This window comes from Rana temporaria, chromosome 1 (assembly GCF_905171775.1).
Source record: "Rana temporaria chromosome 1, aRanTem1.1, whole genome shotgun sequence".
NCBI lineage: Eukaryota > Metazoa > Chordata > Amphibia > Anura > Ranidae > Rana > Rana temporaria.
This window is the reverse complement of record NC_053489.1, coordinates 560516488-560537558: the sequence shown is the minus strand read 5'-3', so window position 1 is coordinate 560537558 and position 21071 is coordinate 560516488. Positions and strand designations below refer to the sequence as shown.

At 42.4% G+C, this 21071-nt stretch overlaps 1 protein-coding gene across 2 annotated transcripts in view; it reads left to right on the top strand.

Moving 5' to 3' along the window:
- ENPP6 (ectonucleotide pyrophosphatase/phosphodiesterase 6) overlaps positions 1-20726 on the top strand; it is a 105353-nt gene extending 84627 nt beyond the window's left edge. Inside the window, exons 5-8 of one of the 2 annotated variants that reach the window (XM_040333984.1) lie at positions 2571-2627; positions 13949-14086; positions 14164-14287; positions 20498-20726. In XM_040333984.1, coding sequence (XP_040189918.1) covers positions 2571-2627; positions 13949-14086; positions 14164-14287; positions 20498-20700 — 522 coding nt within the window. In that variant the 3' untranslated portion in view covers positions 20701-20726. Of the gene's footprint in view, positions 1-2447; positions 2628-13948; positions 14087-14163; positions 14288-20497 lie in introns of both variants that reach the window. The other variant, XM_040333983.1, reaches the window with a different exon arrangement.
- The last annotated feature ends 345 nt before the right edge of the window (positions 20727-21071 follow it).

Sequence of the window (21071 nt, the reverse complement as noted above, 5' to 3'; positions counted from 1 at the left end):
AAACTGCAAATGGGACTTCTGGCTTTCTTCTTGCCATTCTTCCATAAATAAAGGCCAGATTTGTGGAGTGTACGACTAATAGTTGTCCTGTGGACAGATTCTACCACCTGAGCTGTAGATCTCTGCAGCTCCTCCAGAGTTACCATGGCCACGGTCCAGGTCAGCGGGAACGGGGGGGGGGGGGGGGTTAGGCGGTCCTGTGTAAGTTCACCTTACAGTTTTTTCTGTAGGGGTGAAATTGCACTTTAACCACTTAAGCCCCGGACCAATATGCTGGCTAAAGACCAAAGGTGTTATTACAGTTCGGGACTGCGTCGCTTTAACAGACAATTGCGCGGTCGTGCGACGTGGCTCCCAAACAAAATTGGCGTCCTTTTTTCCCCACAAATAGAGCTTTCTTTTGGTGGTATTTGATCACCTCGGCGGTTTTTATTTTTTGCGCTATAAACAAAAATAGAGCGACAATTTTGAAAAAAATGCAATATTTTTTACTTTTTGCTATAATAAATATCCCCCAAAAACATATATAATATTTTTTTTTTCCTCAGTTTAGGCCGATACGTATTCTTCTACCTATTTTTGGTAAAAAAAATCGCAATAATCGTTTATCGGTTGGTTTGCGCAAAATTTATAGCGTTTACAAAATAGGGGATAGTTTTATTGCATTTTTTTTTTTTTTTTTTTTTTTTTACTACTAATGGCGGCGATCAGCGATTTTTTTCGTGACTGCGACATTATGGCGGACACTTCGGACAATTTTGACACATTTTTGGGACAATTGTCATTTTCACAGCAAAAAATGCATTTAAATTGCATTCTTTATTGTGAAAATGACAGTTGCAGTTTGGGAGTTAACCACAGGGGGCGCTGTAGGAGTTAGGGTTCACTGTGTTAGTGTTTACAACTGTAGGGGGGTGTGGCTGTAGGTGTGACATCATCGATCGTGTCTTCTCTATAAAGGGAATGACGCGATCGATACGCCGCCACAGTGAAGCACGGGGAAGCCGTGTTTACACACGGCTCTCCCCGTTCTTCAGCTCCGGGGACCGATCGCCGCACTCGAGCGGCGATCGGGTCCGCGGGACCCGCGGTCCCGGTCCCGGAGCTTCGGACCGGGTCGCGGGAGCGCGCCGCGGGCGCGCGCCCGCGACCCACGGCTGGGTACAAGTACAGGACGTATATATACGTACATGTGCCCAGCCGTGCCATTCTGCCGACGTATATGTGCAGGAGGCGGTCCTTAAGTGGTTAATGTGTGTCTCGTCTTTGTAATTCAGGTATTTTTTCTGTACTTGGTAAAAATGCTCTATGCCTGAATCTGACCAGCTTCGAGTTTTCATTCTCTTATGCCTTGTACAGACGAGCAAACATGTACGATGAAACTGTGTTAGTGTTTACAACTGTAGGGGGTGTGGCTGTAGGTGTGACATCATCGATCGTGTCTTCTCTATAAAGGGAATGACGCGATCGATACGCCGCCACAGTGAAGCACGGGGAAGCCGTGTTTACACACGGCTCTCCCCGTTCTTCAGCTCCGGGGACCGATCGCCGCACTCAAGAGGCGATCGGGTCCGCGGGACCCACGGTCCCGGTCCCGGAGCTTCGGACCGGGTCGCGGGAGCGCGCCGCGGGAGCGCGCCGCGGGCGCGCGCCCGCGACCCACGGCTGGGTACAAGTACAGGACGTATATATACGTACATGTGCCCAGCCGTGCCATTCTGCCGACGTATATGTGCAGGAGGCGGTCCTTAAGTGGTTAATGTGTGTCTCGTCTTTGTAATTCAGGTATTTTTTCTGTACTTGGTAAAAATGCTCTATGCCTGAATCTGACCAGCTTCGAGTTTTCATTCTCTTATGCCTTGTACAGACGAGCAAACATGTACGATGAAACCGGTCCGCCGGACCGTTTTCACCATACATGTCTGCCCGGGGATTTCTGTATGGTGGCTGTACTCACCATCATACAGAAATCCGCGCATAAACAATACGCGGGGCGTTGCCGCGCCGTCGCCGCGACGAGGGCGGCCCTGCCAGTTCAATGCTTCCACGCATGCGTCAAAGTCATTCGACGCATGCGAGGGATGGCGGGCGCTCGGACATGTACGGTAGGTCTGTACAGACGACCCAACATGTCCGAGCGGACAGGATTCCAGCGGGCTGTTTTAAAACAAGTTGGGAAATATTTGCCCGCTGGAAAAAGGCCTGGCGGGCAAATGTACGCTGGAATCCTGTCCGCTCGGGCCTACACACGACCGAACATTTCTGCTGAAACTGGTCCGCGGACCAGTTTTAGCAGACATGTTCGGTCGTGTGTACGGGGCATTAGACGTATAAGAGTGCTGCAAATCTATTTGAAGTGAAAGAAACCCTGTTGACACAGGCCCTTGCCTTTATACTTTACAAGACTCCTATATTGTCTCTTATTGTAGTATTTTGTCTATTTACAGGACAGTGGCCTTAAGGATGACTTAAATATAATTCTGTTTTCTGATCATGGAATGACAGACATATTCTGGATGGACAAGGTGATAGAGCTTCAAAATTACATTGATTTCAATGACATTTTACAGATGAAGGATAGAGGTCCTGTGGTGAGCCTATGGCCTGTGGAAGGGATGCTTTATAAGGTAAGTGAGACTAGAAAATCAGTCAAGTCACACAATTAAACAGTCTTTTTCATTGCCATTTTTTATTTGAGACAATAAACATGGTGCTGAGACAAACTGACATTTTAAAGTGTAATGTAAACTTTAACAATACATTTTTTATTTTCTCCTATTGGGTCTGTTAAGGTGTTACTAAACCCATGACAGTAAAATCAGTCTGTATATGCAGTAAAGCATGCTTGTTATTCTCACTGTGGAACCCGATAATACCCCTCTGCACATGCTCAGTTTGGTGTGTATTGCTAGAGGGTTTTTCTTTTGGGGAGAGTGCATGTGATCAGTGCAGGGCCATACAGCACTGTTCAGACAGAAGGCCATGGATCCTGCAGCCTCATAGGATAAGCAGGGGAAAATGAAAACTCTTACAAACTTTAACTAGACACTGATACAAGTCACAAGACTGCTCTGACTGCTGATGAAAAAAGGTATTTAGCAGTTTATATTTACTCAAATGATTGCATTTTTATGTTCTGTGTACTGTAGGAGACCAGACATAGTGAATGCAGGGTCTTGCGTTTAGTAACACTTAAAATAAAACACTTTCAATGGCATATTTAATCTGTTCAAGTGCAAAAAAAAAAAAAATAGCTGCTCATCCAGCCAGAAATCTTGTGAGCTGATAACAGTTCAGAATCAGAGATTACAGGAAGTTATCAATTAGCATTGTTCCTTGCTATCTCTGTGGACTACAAAACACCCACCTGTTATTGAGAGGAGAGGGAGGTGTTAGACTTAACAGTGTTATATAGTCCTAACACCCTTTGTATCCTGGGGTGACAATGCTTGTCAATACGCGTTTCATGCTAGGTCCAGAAGTGAGTTAATGGCAGGATTAACAATTTAAAGGGGGAAAAAGGGAAACTAATACAACAACCACATCTAAGGACTTTTAAGCTGCATTACTATCAACTTTTGTTCTGCCAATATAATCTTAATCACGTGTCGTAAAAGAATCATGCTGATCAAAAGATCCTGTCTAGCAGGGCCAGATTAAGAGCATCATGGGCCTGGGGCTGAATATTTCGGTGGGCCTTTTTATGGAAATAAATAAAATGAAGATACAAACAATTTTTTGTTTTAAAACATATTAAATATTTTAATTGCCATTAAAGTGCCAAAACAGAAACCTATTGAAAATATGTATTTTTCGTAAACAATAGAAAACTTCTTCATTAAATAAAACGATTATAAATAGAACATTCACAACAACCATTTTTTAAATAAATGTAAACCATATAAACAATTTAAATATACGTGTATGATGTTTGGCTCATACAAATATGTTCCTTAAAGTATTATTAATAATAAAGCACCATAATCAATACAGTCTGCTGTTATGATTATGGTGCAGAGAGTAACTCTTGAAATAAATTGCAACCACTAGTCATAAACACACAAACAGATTATTCACTGAACTCTAAACTGCATTTAACCTATAAGAATCAAGTTGGCAGATTAAAATAAAACTACACATGAACTTTTCTTGCTTTTTTACCTGCAAATTCCTCAATTGTAGTATCAAGATTAAGCGTGTTCAGCAACCCATTTTCAATGCACAACAGAGAAAGTGCATTTAAACGCTCCTGACCCATGGAAGATCTTAGGTAATTTTTTACACGTTTTAATGCTGAAAATGAACGCTCACCACTGCAGTTGCTGACCATTAAACACAAATACATGCAGAGGGTCACATATGTATTCGGAAATGCACCGATTAGGGATTGTGCAATCATAAAATTGTACATTTGAGTTTGTTGGCTACCATGAATGTCTTTATTTGCAGGTGAAGATTGGTACATTTTAAAAATAGAGGAAAACTGTACAATTTCTTCTGCAAACCGGGGTTCAAGATCTTCAGGGTATATTGTCACTAGTGTACTGGCTCTGGAACGTAGACTATCAGCTTGTAGAGTGCATATTTCAAATAGAAATCCAAATCTTTCTTCAATTGTGCTGTATGCTGCTTGCCTGTGCCTCAGTGATTCTGTCCGTTGGTCAATTATAGGATAAAAGGTATGCACTTTAAACCTCTCAGAGGGTGTCATATCAGCATCTTCTGCATCACCATAGTCCCACCTCCTATTTCTTTTCACTTTCCTTCCACGTTGTAACTGATACTCCTCGCAGCCAGAAATATTTTTACCCTGCTCTTGAAATTCAGAGAACCTAGATCGGAGGGACTGCACAAAATCTTTCAGAGTTCAGCAGGTTTGTTGTTGTATGCAAATCTAATTTTGCATCTTGGAAACACTGACTGGTTCTGTGAAACCTAGGTAAGATGATGGACCATAATTCAACCATTATTCCAGTTTCCAGCTGATCCATGGCATTGCTTAGGCCCTTTGCTTGTACACAGATCTCTCCCTTTGTGGCTTCATCACTCAAAATATTTGAAAGGACATCTCTGATGGTACTAAAGCCTTTTTGTAAGGCATTTACAGCATCATGGTGAGCAGACCAACGTGTATCAGCTAACCTTTTTAATGTCGGTATACCACATGGTTTGAAACCATTTGTTAAAAGATTCCACCGATGACTTGAAGCAGAAAAAAAAACAATACAACTGCTGTACAAAATTAAAGAACAAAACTGCAACTGGACAGCTGTTTGCGGCATTTTGTCCCACAAGATTAAGTGAATGGGCACAACAAGGAATGTATTTAGCAAGTGGGGGTTTTTCCCGAATTAAGGCCTGCATGCCATTATATTTGCCACTCATATTCGATGCGTTATCATAAGACTGACCCCTGCAGTCTTCGATGGAAATCCCATTTTCATCCATAAATTAAAGAAGAGTGTTTGTTAGCTCCATACCAGTGTGTCCATATATTGGAATGAATTTAGTAAAACGCTCCACTGGACCACTAGGTAGTACATAGCGAAATATGATGGTCAGTTGGTCAAAATGTGCTATGTCAGGGGTTGAGTCAACAGAAATTGAAAAATATTTGGCTTTATTTATCTCTTTTACAATCTGCTGTAGCACCTGCTCACCAATCAGTTCAATAAACTCATCACATATCGTTGATGATAAGTACGATATGTGACCTCTTCCTTTGTTGCCATGCTTTTGAATATGCTCAGCAAGAAATGGATCATATTCAGCTAACCGCTCAAGACAGCCCAAATAATTTCCATTCTGTACGGATCCAATAATTTCATCACTTCCTCGAAAAGGAAGACCTCTTGATGCAAGTAGTTTTATAACACTCAGGATACGGTCAAGTATTTCATGCCAATATTTTTTCTGCCTCTCAAACTGATTAACAAGACCTTTGTCTATTCGTTGGCCAGAAGTTTTTCTCCTGATGAGGTTTTCAATTGCTTTTCCATGGCCAGCACTATTTTCATGCCTACTTAAATCTCTTGTGGCATGTCGCCAATCTGAATACCCTTTTGAAGCCAAATGGGTTTCCTCTTTTGAAAATAGGTTGCAAAAAACATTGCCAGTTTTCGGAGAATAACACCATTCACGCTTAATTTTTTCTCCATTCAACTGTTCTCGGAAAAATAAAGACTTTGTACAGTTTCTTGTAAAAGTTTCACCTGGAAATGTCTTTTCTGAAGCTCTAAAATCACTGTCCATATGTTGACAATCAACTCCTTTTTGGCAAAAATATTCCCTCAAAGCATCACAGATAATCCAGTCTCCAATATCATCTGAATAAATTTCCTCTTGCTTTTCTGAGTCCAACTCCGTGGATCCACTCACTACTCCTGCACTAGTTTCACTTTTATCTAATGCATGTGAAACAACCAAACTTGTTGTACTGACATCAGCTGCACTGGTTGAACTTGAAAATGCAGCAAGTATATCAGTTGTTCCACTTGTTCCAGGTGTGCCTTTTCTACAAAATTCTGTAATTTTTTGGTGCTAGACAAGAGTTTTTGGATTTGTTTTTCTTCCTCTTTCTTAGCTTTCACTTTCTCCCAACCACTACGTTGTTTTTTCATCGTTATGTGTAAAAAAAAAAAAAAATAAATAAATAATGACAGTACTTTCTCCAGGAGCTCCTTAACACCTCATGCCCATGCAACCATGAAGAAGGCCACATTGATCTATTTGGCATTTGTAAAACCAGCTCCATTTACATATACAGCGGGTAAAATAAGTATTGAACACGTCACCATTTTTATTATCACCTGATGCCCTACAAAACCAAGGTGTCACACAAGAAACATCTCATGATGGGTAAAAGCAAAGAGCTCTCTCAAGACCTTCACAACTTTATTGTTGCAAAACATACAGATGGCATTGGTTACAGGATTTCTAAACTTCTGTATATTTCAGTGAGCACTGATGGGGCTATATTTCGGAAGTGGAAAGAAACATAATTTCACCATAAACAGGCCATGACCAGGTGCTCCTCGCAAGATTTTTGACAGAGGAGTGAAAAGAATTATCAGAGTTGTCCAAGAGCCAAGGATCACTTGTGTAGAGCTTCAGAAAGACCTGGAATTAGCAGGTACAATTGTTTCAAAGAAATGCACTCCTCGCCATGGCCTGTACGCACGCTCACTATGCAACACTCCATTGCTGAAGAAATAACATGTTTAAGCTCAGTTAATGTTTGCTCTACAACATTAAGACAAGCCTGTGAAATATGGGGAGAATATAGTCTGGTCAGAGGTGACCAAAATGGAACTTTTTGGATGCCATAATACACACCATGTTTGGGGGTCACAACCCAAAAACAACCCCATACCAACAGTGAGGTTTGGAGGTGGGTACATCATGGTGTGGGGCTGTTTTTCAGCATACGGTACTGGCAAAATCTGCTGCCATCTACCAGGATGATGAAGATGAAACGAGGGAGGACATTTCAGCAAGACAATGATCCCAAACACAAAACACAAAGCCAAGGAAACTCTCAATTGGTTTCAAAGAAAGAAAATAAAGCGTCTAGAACAGACCTGGGCAAACTACGGCCCCCCCGCCGCCGCCGAAATCGCCGCAGCTGCCACGTTAATCACCGCGGCGGGGAACATTACAGACAGCGTTCGTTTGAACAGCTGTTTTCCCCGCCGCGCATAAACACTCCCCCTTGGACGGATCTGTCCAATCGCGAGCAAGGGGGAGTCACATAGACACTCCCCCTTGCTCGCGATTGGACAGATCCGTCCAAGGGGGAGTGTCTATGCGCAGCGGGGAAAACAGCTGTTCAAACGAACGGCACCTAGCAAGCAAAGTGATCAGGACATCAGGAGGAGGAGCCGAGGACGCCGCGGCCGCCCCAGCATTCACAGCGCGCCTCCGCGCCTAATTGCAAATTGCGTCCGCCCATCTCGAGTCCACAGCGTGAGGGAACTCAGGGAAGTGTGGGGTTGAGGGCTGAGGAGTGGACAAGGAGGTGAGAGAGCTGCAGTGCTGACTGTGCTGAGTGTGGCCGACCACCGACCTGACTGACAGTGTGAGCCAGCCTCTCAGACACTGAAAGAAAAGTAAGTATAGCTGTGGCATGTGTGCTGGGGGCCTGGGGCCTGGGCAGCTTTTACTTCCTCATGGTACTGTGCACTGTCTGTCTGCATTAGTTTGTCCAGTGGCCTGCGGCTGGTGCTCAAATTTTTTTTTGGGGGGGGGGGGGGGCGCAGACGAAAAAACAAACAAAAAAATTGAAGCCTCACTGTGCCCATCATATGCAGGCAGCCACTGGGCCCATCAATTGTCACCACTATGACATGCCATCAAACGCAGCCACTGTGCCATCAATTGTCGCCACTGTGCCATGCCATCAAACGCAGCCACTGTGCCATCAATTGTCGCCACTGTGCCATGCCATCAAACGCAGCCACTGTGCCATCAATTGTCACCACTGTGACATGCCATCAAACGCAGCCACTGTGCAATCAAACACAGCCACTGTGCCATGCCATCAAACGCAGCCACTGTGCCATCAATTGTCGCCACTGTGCCATGCCATCAAACGCAGCCACTGTGCCATCAATTGTCACCACTGTGACATGCCATCAAACGCAGCCACTGTGCAATCAAACACAGCCACTGTGCCATGCCATCAAACGCAGCCACTGTGCCATCAATTGTCGCCACTGTGCCATGCCATCAAACGCAGCCACTGTGCCATCAATTGTCGCCACTGTGCCCATCAAACGCAACCACTGTGCCATCACACGCAGCCACTGTGCCATCACATGCAGCTACTGTTTAATCAATTGTTATTGATTAAACAGTGGCTGCCTGTCCCCAGCGTCTGTCCCCCTCCTGTGTCATGTCCCGAGCGTCTGTCCCCCTCCTGTGTCATGTCCCCAGAGTCTGTCCCCCTCCTGTGTCATGTCCCCAGCGTCTGTCCCCCTCCTGTGCCATGTCCCCAGCCTCTGTCCCCCTCCTTTGCCATGTCCCCAGCCTCTGTCCCCCTCCTGTGCCATGTCCCCAGCCTCTGTCCCCCTCCTGTGCCATGTCCCCAGCCTCTGTCCCCCTCCTGTGCCATGTCCCCAGCCTCTGTCCCCCTCCTGTGTCATGTCCCCAGCCTCTGTCCCCCTCCTGTGCCATGTCTATAACAAGTACTCGTACCAATTGTCCAACAATGATATTTACTGCTCTTTATAAAGAAATACAATTGATTTTATGCAGTATTGAGTTTAGCCTTTTGGCCCGGCCCTCCAAAATATTTTTAGTTTCTCATGTGGCCCCATCGAAAAAATAATTGCCCACCCCTGGTCTAGAATGGCCCAGCCAATCGCCTGACTTGAATCCAATAGAAAATCTATGGAAAGAACTAAAGATCAGCGTTCATAGAAGAGGCCCATGGTGTTGGATATTCTCTAAAACCTGGAACCTTCAAAATTTGAAGACAAGATTGAATATCTGAGCAATGCATGCAACTTATTTCTCCATACAGGTGGCATCTTGAAGCTGTCATTACCAACAAAGGATTTTGGTATTAAATACATTTCAGTTAGCGTGTTCAATACTTTTTCCCTGTGTCCTTCCATTTTATTACACAGAACTTCATTTCTGAACATATTTGTTTTGGTTTGTTTGTATTTATGGATTGTTACTGACATGTGGTGCAAAAAAAAACGTATTTTACCCTTTGTATAAGCACTGCACAGTGCATATGGTTGCCATAAACACATTTTTTGACACATCACCTATAATTAATGATGGACCATCAGCATCAGTGCCAGTCTACACAGTAACCCACCACATTAGTACCAGTTTCTGCAATTATATCCACCCAGCATCTGTGCCAGTTTAGGAAATCCTAAATGGCAATTTCCATAATAACCATAAACATCAATGTCAATTAACAGAACAACAACCAAAGGCATTCGTATCAGTAACAGCAATAATAACCCCTAGCATCATAGATTAACATTCCCTCATATCCAAATATTTCCACTAACCTAAGTGAAGAAGATTCTCTACTTGCTGTCACTAGATTCAGTGGATAGGGGAGATGCTGCAGTGAGAAGTGGGAACATGTTCCCAAAGGTGAACTTGGCCTTTAACTACTTTCCTATGGGCACTGTCACCCCCTTCCTGCCCAGGCCAAATTTTCCCCTTCAGTGCTGTCACACTTTGAATGACAGCACGGTCATGCAACACTGTACCTAAATGACATTTTTTTTTTTTACACAAATAGAGCTTTCTTTTGGTGGTATTTAAACACCACTGTTTTTTTTTTTGCTAAACATGGAAAAAAGACAGACATTTAAAAAACTATGTTTTTCTTAGATTGTTGCCAGAAGTATTTATCTTCTTCGCTGATTGGCACGAACGATGCTGCACTGATTAGCGGCACTGATGGGGCAGCACTGATAGGCACCACTGATGGGCACTGATAAGGCGGCGCTGATGAGGCAGCACTGACGGGCACCGATGAGGCAGCACTGATGGGCTCTGGTGAGCTACACTGATAGGCAGCACTGATGGGCAATGATAGTTGGCACTGATGAGTTGCACTAATTGGAACTGATGAGCTGCACTAATGGGTAGCACTGATGGGCTCTGATTGGCGGCACTGACAGGCAGCACGTATGGGCACTGATGAGGCAGCACTATTATGCGGAACTGATGGCCTGCACTGATGGGCACTGATTGGTGGCACTGGCTAGTTGAACTTATGGGCACTGATAGGTGGCATTGATTGGATGGCACTTGATGAGATGCACTGATAGGTGGCACTGGCTAGCTGCACTTATGGGCACTGATAGGTGGCACTGAAGAGCTGCACTGATAGGTGGCACTGGCATTGTTTGGATGGCACTGATAGGTGGCACTGGCATTGATTGGATGGCACTTATAGGTGGCACTGGCATTTATTGGAAGGCACTTATAGGTGGCACTGGCATTGATTGGAAGGCACTTATAGGTGGCACTGGCATTGATTGGATGGCACTGGCATTGATTGCATGGCACTGGCATTGATTGCATGGCATTCATAGGTGGCACTAATGGACTAAAAAAAAATTCCTCCAAGGGGAGAAAAAACACTCAGCTAACAAAGGAACAAATTATGAAGAGGACCACACCTGAGTGTGGAAAAAGCTGCCAGTACCAATAACCTGAGATACCCAAGGTAAAGAGACAATATAAAAACCAAGGTACAGCGCTGTGCATATGAGTATAAAAAATTAACAAATAAAATTAATAATAAAACATAAATGTGACATGAATGAATCATGTGAGTGGAAAAATAAAAAATTGAGTGAAAAAAAGTCCATAAAATGTGAACCACAAATTAATAAAGGTAAAGTTCATAAACAGTGATCAGTGTCAGATAAGAGTCGTATGAACGAATACAGGATGTATTGAGGGGACCAATCCAAATAAAATTCGCTCCAAGAAGTATATAGCTGAGTTCAAACTCCCATGGAATGACAAATAGAAGAAATCCTTTTAATTTTCACGACTAGTGCTCCTCTTTAAATGGTAGAGAAATCCGCAGACCGCCAATGCTGACCCCCTGATAGTACTAATTGCTTTGCCGTCTAGACTTCTGGATGCACGACATAGGAGGAGGAGGGGTCACTTCCCAGCGTGGAGGCTCCGATAATCCGCACAGTCCCCGGACACTGACCCCAGGAGCTCACACAACGATCTCCTCTCTGCCTTTGCTCCTGCTGCTACTATTTAAAGAGGACCACTAGTGAAAATTAAAAGGATTTCTTCTATTTGTCATTCCATGGGGTCATATATATGTGGTAAGCAGACTACATTACACGATTGGTGATCTTTCAGTGGAGGAATTCCGTTCATACGACTCTTATCTGACACAGATCACTGTTTATGAACTTTACCTTTATTAATTTGTGCTACACACACTTCTGCACAATTATACCTTGTATGACAGTCAGACAGTTACTAACCCAGCAGCGGGCCAGCGCTCAGTCATGGCTTACTTACTTTAACTTTTACTTTCCTCCTTCACCTGGCTCTCACAGCACCTCGGTACACACTCCTCTCGCAAGGCCTCATAGGACGCAGGGGATGGCCTCTGGATGACGTCACGCCGCCGGAAAGTCAGTGTTTGTGTTCAGTACTGAAGGGGAGGAGCACGTTCAGCCTCAGCGCACTGGCACCGCCCGTGCCGCAAGAGGCATGATTTGTTGTGGATTATAGCCGCGGCTCGCGGCTCTGCTGTGTATGATAGCCGCGGCCCACGATTAAATGATGCTGAGCAATATTGGGCCTATGAATAATGCAGCTGCCTGCTGCTTGGACAATGTGAATCGATCATCTATTATATAGCGGCCGTCGGCTGGACACTGTGAGAGACATTTGGGCCTACATTGTGATGGGGGCCTGGAGCTGCAGCTCCATCAGCCCCATTGTTAATCTGGCCCTGCTGTCTAGGACCTAGGGGCCAACCTCTGAGGGACAATGCACCATTGTAATAATCATTTATAATTGGCTTTACAATTGATGACATAATAGATCCATAGGGTCCCAAATATGGAGCCTTTGCTACCATTGGGCTACAAGTTGAGGACCCTAATCATTCCCACATTAAAGGGGTTGTAAAGGTTTGTTTTTTATTTTCTAAATAGGTTCCTTTAAGCTAGTGCATTGTTGGTTCACTTACCTTTTTCCTTCGATTTCCCTTCTAAACATGTTCTTTGTGAACACAGCGTCTCCCCGCAGTGATGTAGTCCCAAGGGAGGGGGTGAGCACACTGACTAACCCCCAGGCAAAGCAGCTCGGATGATGGGCAAGCTTACTGAGGAGGAACAGGAAGTGAGAAATTCAGACAAAGAAAAAAAAACATTTAGAAGGGAAATCGAAGGAAAAGGTAAGTGAACCAACAATGCACTAGCACTAGCACAACCTATTTTGATTTTTTTTTTTTACCTTTACAACCCTTTTAAGTTAAATACAGTGGGTATTGAAAATAATCAGCCCCCCCACCAGGAGGAAGCCGCTAGTGATAATCGTAAGAGATTCTGGCAGGCTGGTTGTACCCAAATTGATTGACTGATCTATCAACTTGGTACAAACAGCCTAAACATTAACAGTTCAAATCTCGTCCAGTTTCTGATGAACCGGCTGAGATTTGATTTGTGTAGGGCCAGCCTAAGTTCTCTGCTGTGAGGTTAATTGCCATTCTTACCAATGAGTATTCTACTTCTGTACTAGACATTTTGTTTGGTGGTATTGTGGTTACAAAGGGATTAAATATTCTATGACCCTGCTCTGACTGGCTGGAATGCTGCAGAATAATTTTCGTTAACCACAAAGCAACAGTTTTCATGTCTGGTCACCAAGTAAACAACGCCATAGGAGCAGGTCAGTTTTCTCCCTGCACTTTTAGCACTCTCCTGTCTCTGGTTTCAATTTACCAGTGCAATATGGGGCTAATGGTTCATCTCAGTGTGTCCAATAGCCATGTTTAGACCCCATAGTACAGCTATTCTCAATTGGGGTTCTGTGGAGCACTAGGGGTTCTCCGCAGGTTGCTAGGTGTTCCTTGAACTGTGTCTGATTGACCTCTCATTTTATGGTGCCTGCAAAATTCTGGTCCAACACTTCTTGGCAGAGCCAGTGGCCTGACTCCAATGATCTTTTTTAGCCATTTGTAAAGGTGGTATTCTGGGCACCACTGTAAGGAAGCAGGCTCCCTACTGGCCACGAATATAAGGGGCATTTTTCCCAGTGACACTCAACGTAAGGGGCATTTTTTTCTTCCCACTGGCCCTAATTTAATAATTTTAGCAGAGGTTTCATGAGGCCTAAATTATTTCAAGGCTTCCTCTGGGGTGCAAATATTAAGAAAAGGCAGCAGTAGCATATTACATTTTAAAATGACAATTTTGTTTTGCAGGTGTACAACCAGCTGAAGGATTTACAACACATGGATGTTTATATGAGAGACCAAATTCCAGACAGATTTTATTACAAACAAGGGAAATTTGTGTCTCCCTTAACTCTTGTTGCTGAACAGGGCTGGTTTATTACACAGGTAAAATAGACTTTAATACTTTTTTAACTTTCATTGTGCTATTTCATATAACTCACTGAGCTGATCTGTTTCCCCAGAGTAAGGAAACATTGCCCTTCTGGAATAATGGCACCTTGCCTAAGCAAGGCTGGCAACATGGATGGCATGGCTATGACAATGAACTGATGGACATGAGGGGGTTCTTTTTGGCATCTGGCCCAGGTAAATCTCTGAAATAAAGAGAATGCATAAAATATATTTTGCTATGATTGGCATATACTACAATCCGCTTGGTTACTAAGTAGAGTTTTCTAGACATGTGCAAATAGTATGTAAACTTTGATGTAATACATTAGATTTAGAATTACATTCGATTTATTTTCACCCTCTGAAGTGTTATGGAACATTCACCTAATGCCTACACACAGTGTCTCATTTATTTTAAAGTAGTCCAAACACATATAGGATCACCCATTTTTTTTGGCACCTCATCCCAAATAAGAATATTAGAATTTTAGAGGAAGATAAAACGGGATGTTTACGGTGCAATTGATATTACGGTAGTGATGAGAAAGAACTCGTCTTATCCATAAAAAAATTCAAAATTATTTTATTAAATACAAAAGACATTAAAACCAATGGTCCAATCAAAGTCACGGGCCCTGATTCAGATAGCTTTGCCTATCTTTAGGCGGGCGTAGTGTATCTCAGATACACTACGCCGCCGTAAATTTGAGCAGCAAGTTGTGTATTCACATAGAACTTGCGCTGAAACTTACGGCGTCCGTGGACGTATCCCAGTGCGCATGCTCCAAATGACGTTGGTAAATCGTCATGCTTTCGACGTGAACGTAAATTCCGTCCAGCCCTATTCGCGAACGACTTACGCAAACGACGTAAAAAATTCAAAACTTGGCGCGGGATAGACAGCCATACTTAACATTAGCTACGCCTTATATAGCAGGGGTAACTATACGTCGGAAAAAGCCGAACGCAAACGACGAAAAAAAAAAGCGCCGGGCGGTGGTTAGTTTCTGAATCGGCGTAAATACTAATTTGCATATTCCTCGCGTAAAAATACGGAAGCGCCACCTAGCGGCCAGCCTGAAATTGCAACCTAAGATATGACGGTGTAAGACACTTCCACCTGTCGGATCTTAGGGATGTCTATGCGTAACTGATTCTCTGAATCAGGCGCATAGATACGACCGACCACACTCAGAGATACGACGGCGTATCAGGAGATACGCCGTCGTATCTTTTCGTATCTTTTCTGAATCCGGGCCTCGGAGTATAATGGTCATCAAATAACAGAATTACAGTTTAAACCATACAGAAATCGCACATTCCCGACATGTTTCGCGAAATACGCTTCTTCAGGGGAAAGCGATATCCTTTCAAGTTATTGCAACTAGGTAGATAAAAAGCATTAAATTGGCCATACAGAATTACATGACAAAATTGCATAGATACAAAATATACATACAAAAGTTGATAGTGGATGACTCGAGTGTTAGACAAACCGGACAGTCTGCACATACTTACCCAAAAGAACCCGCCGGACCAAATGATCGTCAAACCCCAGACGCGGAGTCATGGTGAAAGAACCCCCACTTGGAAGTAAAGAAGTGTTCCGAGCAAGCCACAAAAGGACGCTATAAGGGGCTGAGGGATGGATAGTGGGTCAGAAAGGTATACAATGTGTAACTCACTTAATGAGACATCAAACAGGTATATATATGTGTAGTCCAAGAAAAAAGAGACTGCACAAGCTGTTGCATAAACATAATCTTCACAGATGTACTTACATAGAGGCACAAAGACCATGTAGGAGCAGGAAAGGAGAGACAAGGTGATAAAGTCGGTTACCTGCTAGCCCCTGAGGATGAGTCTGTGTACTGCATGAAACATATTTAGAAAGAAGGGAAAATCACGTTTTAATTGACTGCCGCTCTCCTCCATAGGGGGCAGAAAATAGGACAGACAGAATAGAGTAGACAGTAGATAAGAATCCAGCAGGGAATCCGGGTGAACTAGGCACCCTATAAACAGATTACCTTCAGTGATACATGGGACATAGACTAAATATATTAGATAGTAAACACACAATGGTTACAACAAGGAAGACCAATTGTATGTTAAATCGGGGGAACAGGGTGACACGGTATGCATCATAAGGGAGATACCAGGAGGATGGAAACCTCCCCGGGTGCCCTTGTGACCAGATCGGACACTCCAGGGAGGAGATCACATCCGCATCAGAGAGGGAGGCGGGCACCAGGAAACAACGGGAAACCAAGGGGAAGCAGAACAGGGGGCTAGGCTACCAGGCCAATAACAGCCAAAAACACGCTGCTGGCCGGCTGGGGAACACTTGAGTTATCCATAACATATAAATTATATACCACATATTATTTTGGCCAGGCCCCATGAGTCATGTATTAAGGATTCATTTATTTTTTCTCTTATTTTTATTAACAGAGAAAAGGCATTATTGTGACATGTGCATGGCATCAAAAAAAGGGTAAAATTTAAATAAATAAATGGGCATTACCATAAGCCTAGAAATGCGTTCAAATATGCATTTGAACTGCACCGGGTAACCAAAACCCGGTAATCCTGGAAAACCTTAAACGCTGGAAAATTCACATAGGGAAATTTACAAAAATGGAAGGGAAAGGAAGGGAAGGACGGGAAGTCTCCAATCAGGAGTAAAAGCAAGGAAAGAAACGAATGGGACTGTTTCAAAGAAAAGGCTTAAAGCTTACGTTTTCATTAAAACCTGGGTAATGTGTCGCCCTTAGATCATAAATCCACCGAGCTTCAAGTTGAAGCAGGGTCGAATCAACACTGCCTCCCCTTTAGTCAGGTGGAATATGATCGAAAGCCACAAAGGAGATTACACTGGGGTCAAAATTATGGTAGATAGCAACATGTCTACTGACAGCGGTCACAATTTTATTTTTGAGGATAGGTTTGATGTGATCCCTAATCCTCCTGAAGAAACATCGTTTGGTTTTTCCGACATAGAAACATCCGCATACACATTGGGCCAGATATATGACTCCCGTAGTTTGACAGGTAACCAGTGATTTCGTGGAATGCCACTTGCCATTAGGTAATTTGAACTTTTCCTTATTTTCAATAAACCTACAAATGTCACATTGACCACAGGGAGAGGTACCTCCCCTCGCCAACGTTTTTAGGGCTGGAGCCACATTAAAGTGGCTATGTACCAACCGATCTCTAAGCGACGGTACGTGTCGAAAAGTGATCTCTGGATACTCTTTAAGATACTTTTTCACAGTAGGATCTGCAGCTAGCAAAGGCCAGATTTTTTTTAAATATCTCTCATTTCCTTGTGTTGGTTTGAATATCGAGTGATTACTCTGACAGTATTGGCCTTATTGTGATCCCTCGAGGAGAAGATGAGTGAACTTCTCCTTTTGGGTTTTCACCCGATTATAGGCGCTTTTAAGGAATTTGTGGCCGTAGCCCCTTAATTTAAGTCTCTGATACAGGTCCTGAGAGGACTTTTGAAAATCTATATCTCGACTGCAATTGCAAGTTTCAGGCGCAGGTATTGGCTGTAAGGAATGCTTTTTAATAAAGGCTCCGGATGGGAGCTGCTGGCATGCAGGACAGTGTTGCCTGCCAAAGGTTTTCTATATAGTGATAAGTTGATCTGTCCTTCCTCATCAATAGAAATAGTTAGATCCAAAAAATTTATGTTGGTTTGGCTATATTCCATTGTGAATTTGAGATTGAATACATTAATTGAGATAAGTGACACAAACTCTTTGAGTTGCGCCTCACTTCCTGTCCAAAATATAAGCACATCATCTATATATCTATGCCAAGAGACGACCTTGTCCAAAAAGGGGGCAAGGTCGTCTCTCGAAAACAAGTCTCTCTCCCACCCCCCACCCCCCCCCCCCCCAGGTACAGGTTGACATAAGATGGGGCACATTTCGTCCCCATCGCAACCCCCCTGCACCTGGAGGTAGTGGGAGGATCCAAATAAAAACACATTGGGTTTCAAGATGTGTCCCAACAACTCCAAAATAAAAGTGTTGTATTTCAGAGCCAAAGGGCTTCTTTCAGCAAGATGACTTTCAATGACCTCAAGGCCTTTATTGTGTGGTATTGTATTATATAGACTTTCAATGTCAAGTACTACCAACCAAGTATTAGCTGGAAGATAAATGCCTTCAATAATTTTTACTAGGTCAATAGTGTCTTTGAAATATGAACACAGATATGTGACATGGGGGAAAGATAGCTGTCTATTAAGGAACTAGCATTCTCAGTGAGACTTGAACATCCTGAAATAATCGGTCGACCGGGTGGGTCGACCAGGGACTTGTGAGTCTTGGGCAATGCATAAAATGTAGGGGTTCTTGGATCCTTAATGTCCAAAAACTTCCAAGTATCTTGGTTCATAGTACCCTGAAAGAGAGCCTTCGAGATAATTCTGCGATTATTTTGAACATGAAAATTATTATCCAGTACCGTTTCGGAAATCGGTCGGTACCAATCAGAATTGTTGAGAATTTTTTTACACATCATTTCATAGTGTTCCACGTTCATAATTACCAAATTACCCCCTTTATCAGAAGGTTTGATTACTATGTGAGGATTATTTTGCAGTGATTTTATGGCTTCACTCTGTGATGGAGTAAGGTTAGAGTTCAATGGAAATCGAAACTTACATTCCTCAATGCTCTGAGAGACTTGCTGGAAAAATGCCCAAATATTCTGTGTCTCATGCCTCTTATTATGAGCAGTGCTTCATACTTCTCTATTACGTGCGCAGCTTATGTCTCACTATTCGAATCAAGTGCCTCTCTATAAAATACAGTTCTCCAAAACTTTGTTTTACACTCCTTGCCTCATACTTCTGTATTACGGCCAGTCCTCCTGAGCTCTGTAGCACCCACAGTGCTTCATACCTCTGTAGTTACTCTACACTACTCTACACTACTGTGCCTCACACCTCTGTTACATAGTTTCCTATGCATCTCTGTTGCACACAGTGCCTTACACTCCTTTATATTTCCATGCACATTTATCTGCCACAGTGCCTCATGTCTTTCTATTATATTCTGTCTCTCACTCACTCTTTTACATTTGTACCTATTGTTTAAAACTGCTATTACATGCTATTCCTAATTACATGCAGTGCTTTATGGCTTTCCTGTTACTCACAATGTCCCATTTCTCTCTCCTACATGTGTTTTTTCATAATGCTACATACTTTAAACCTCTCTGATAAACACAGAGCATCATACTTCAATAAATCACACATTGGATGTTCTGGATGACATTTGCATTTACTGTGTCCGTGTCAAACACCCAAATGAGTGAGCACAATGTCTTTTGGAATTTTAATGATTGTAAGGCTATGAAATTGCTATGCTATGAAATTGCTACGATCAGGACAATTTTTGTCCACAAACCTGGCTTAAATGTATCTTAAAGTTACACTAACAATTTAGATTATTTTTTTCAATGTGTTTCCTGATATGCAATAGGATAAAAATGATAGGGATGATAAAGGGGTAAAAAAATACTTTCACTTTAAATTTTACCCATTCTGCTACATTACAAAATAAAATCACATTTTATGTATTTGTACCCTGTTATGTATTATATTATGTCTTATTTATTTATTTAAATCATTTTAGCCAAAATGCTGTAAAGGTTGTGTTGGGAAAATACAGCAATTGTTTTTCCTTTTTTTTTGTTTCTGTTTAGTTAGAATTTAGGAGTAAAAGCATATCCAAATCTGATACCAGATTAAGCCCTATTTATCCCCAAATATAGTGATGAACAAAATATTAGGGTAGCCTACAAAAGCTAAAAATGCCACCAACAAACATTTTCAAACGGTAAGCTAATGTGCAGCCCTTTGGATAAGTCGGTGGCTCATTTTAGGTCTCCTGTATTCCTCAAGCCCACTGCTCTAGTTCAGATTACTTCCATTCAGGTAGATCCCTGCAGTACATAGAAAAGCAACTATATAATCAGATTAAAACATGCAACCAACTTTAAAATCTGCTTAGTTGTAGCAAATAATGTTTACTGTAGTGATATAGGGGATGAACCACAACACACACTGGGGGACCAGGTAACCAGCACCTTGTTTGGCATGGTTTACGGAGTGCCCCAATGGCTAATCTCCAACCCCTCCCCTCCCTGTTTGATCTTTAGACCTAGAGTGTTAAAAAAGAATTCTAAGGTATGAGCAGGCCTAGGCCATGCCCTTTATGAGCATAGTGGCAGTACAGAGCATGGTAAATAGAAAAGACACTACAGTCGTACTTAGTCCTTCACGCAATCTATAGTAAAAATGTGGTACTTAGGCCCGTTCCCATTCATCAAGTTCAATTAAAAAGCAACAACTCAAGCAATTCTTGCTTTCTTTTTCAGATTTTAAAGTGAACTTTCGATCGGCTCCTATCAGATCAGTGGATGTTTACAATGTGATGTGCGAGGTACTGGACATTGAGCCCCAGCCCAACAACGGATCGTGGTCTAGAGTAGAGTGTATGCTAAAAAGCCAAGAACAGTCTGTTACCCTGGATAGATATTTGCTAATGCTACTCTTTACAGTTGCAGGAATATGGGTTTAAGTGCATTCTTTTTTAAATATATATATATATATATATATATATATATATATATATATATATATATATATATATATATATATATAGCAATAATCAGGGATTTTATAACACTTTTTGCTTTTAATATGAAGATATTTTATATTCCAACAGCTTTTTAAAGTTCAATTGCCAAAACAATAAATTGGCTATTTTGCCTGTTAAAATTTCTGTCTCTATCTGTGTTTGTTCTATGAAGAGTTGGCCTGCTACCAAATCTAATATCATTGATTCTATACAACAGTGTCTGATCCAAACATTTAATGTAATAATTAAGCAATATAAAATTATTTTATAATGCTTTTGTCTTACCCTAGTATACAGTATATGGCCAATTG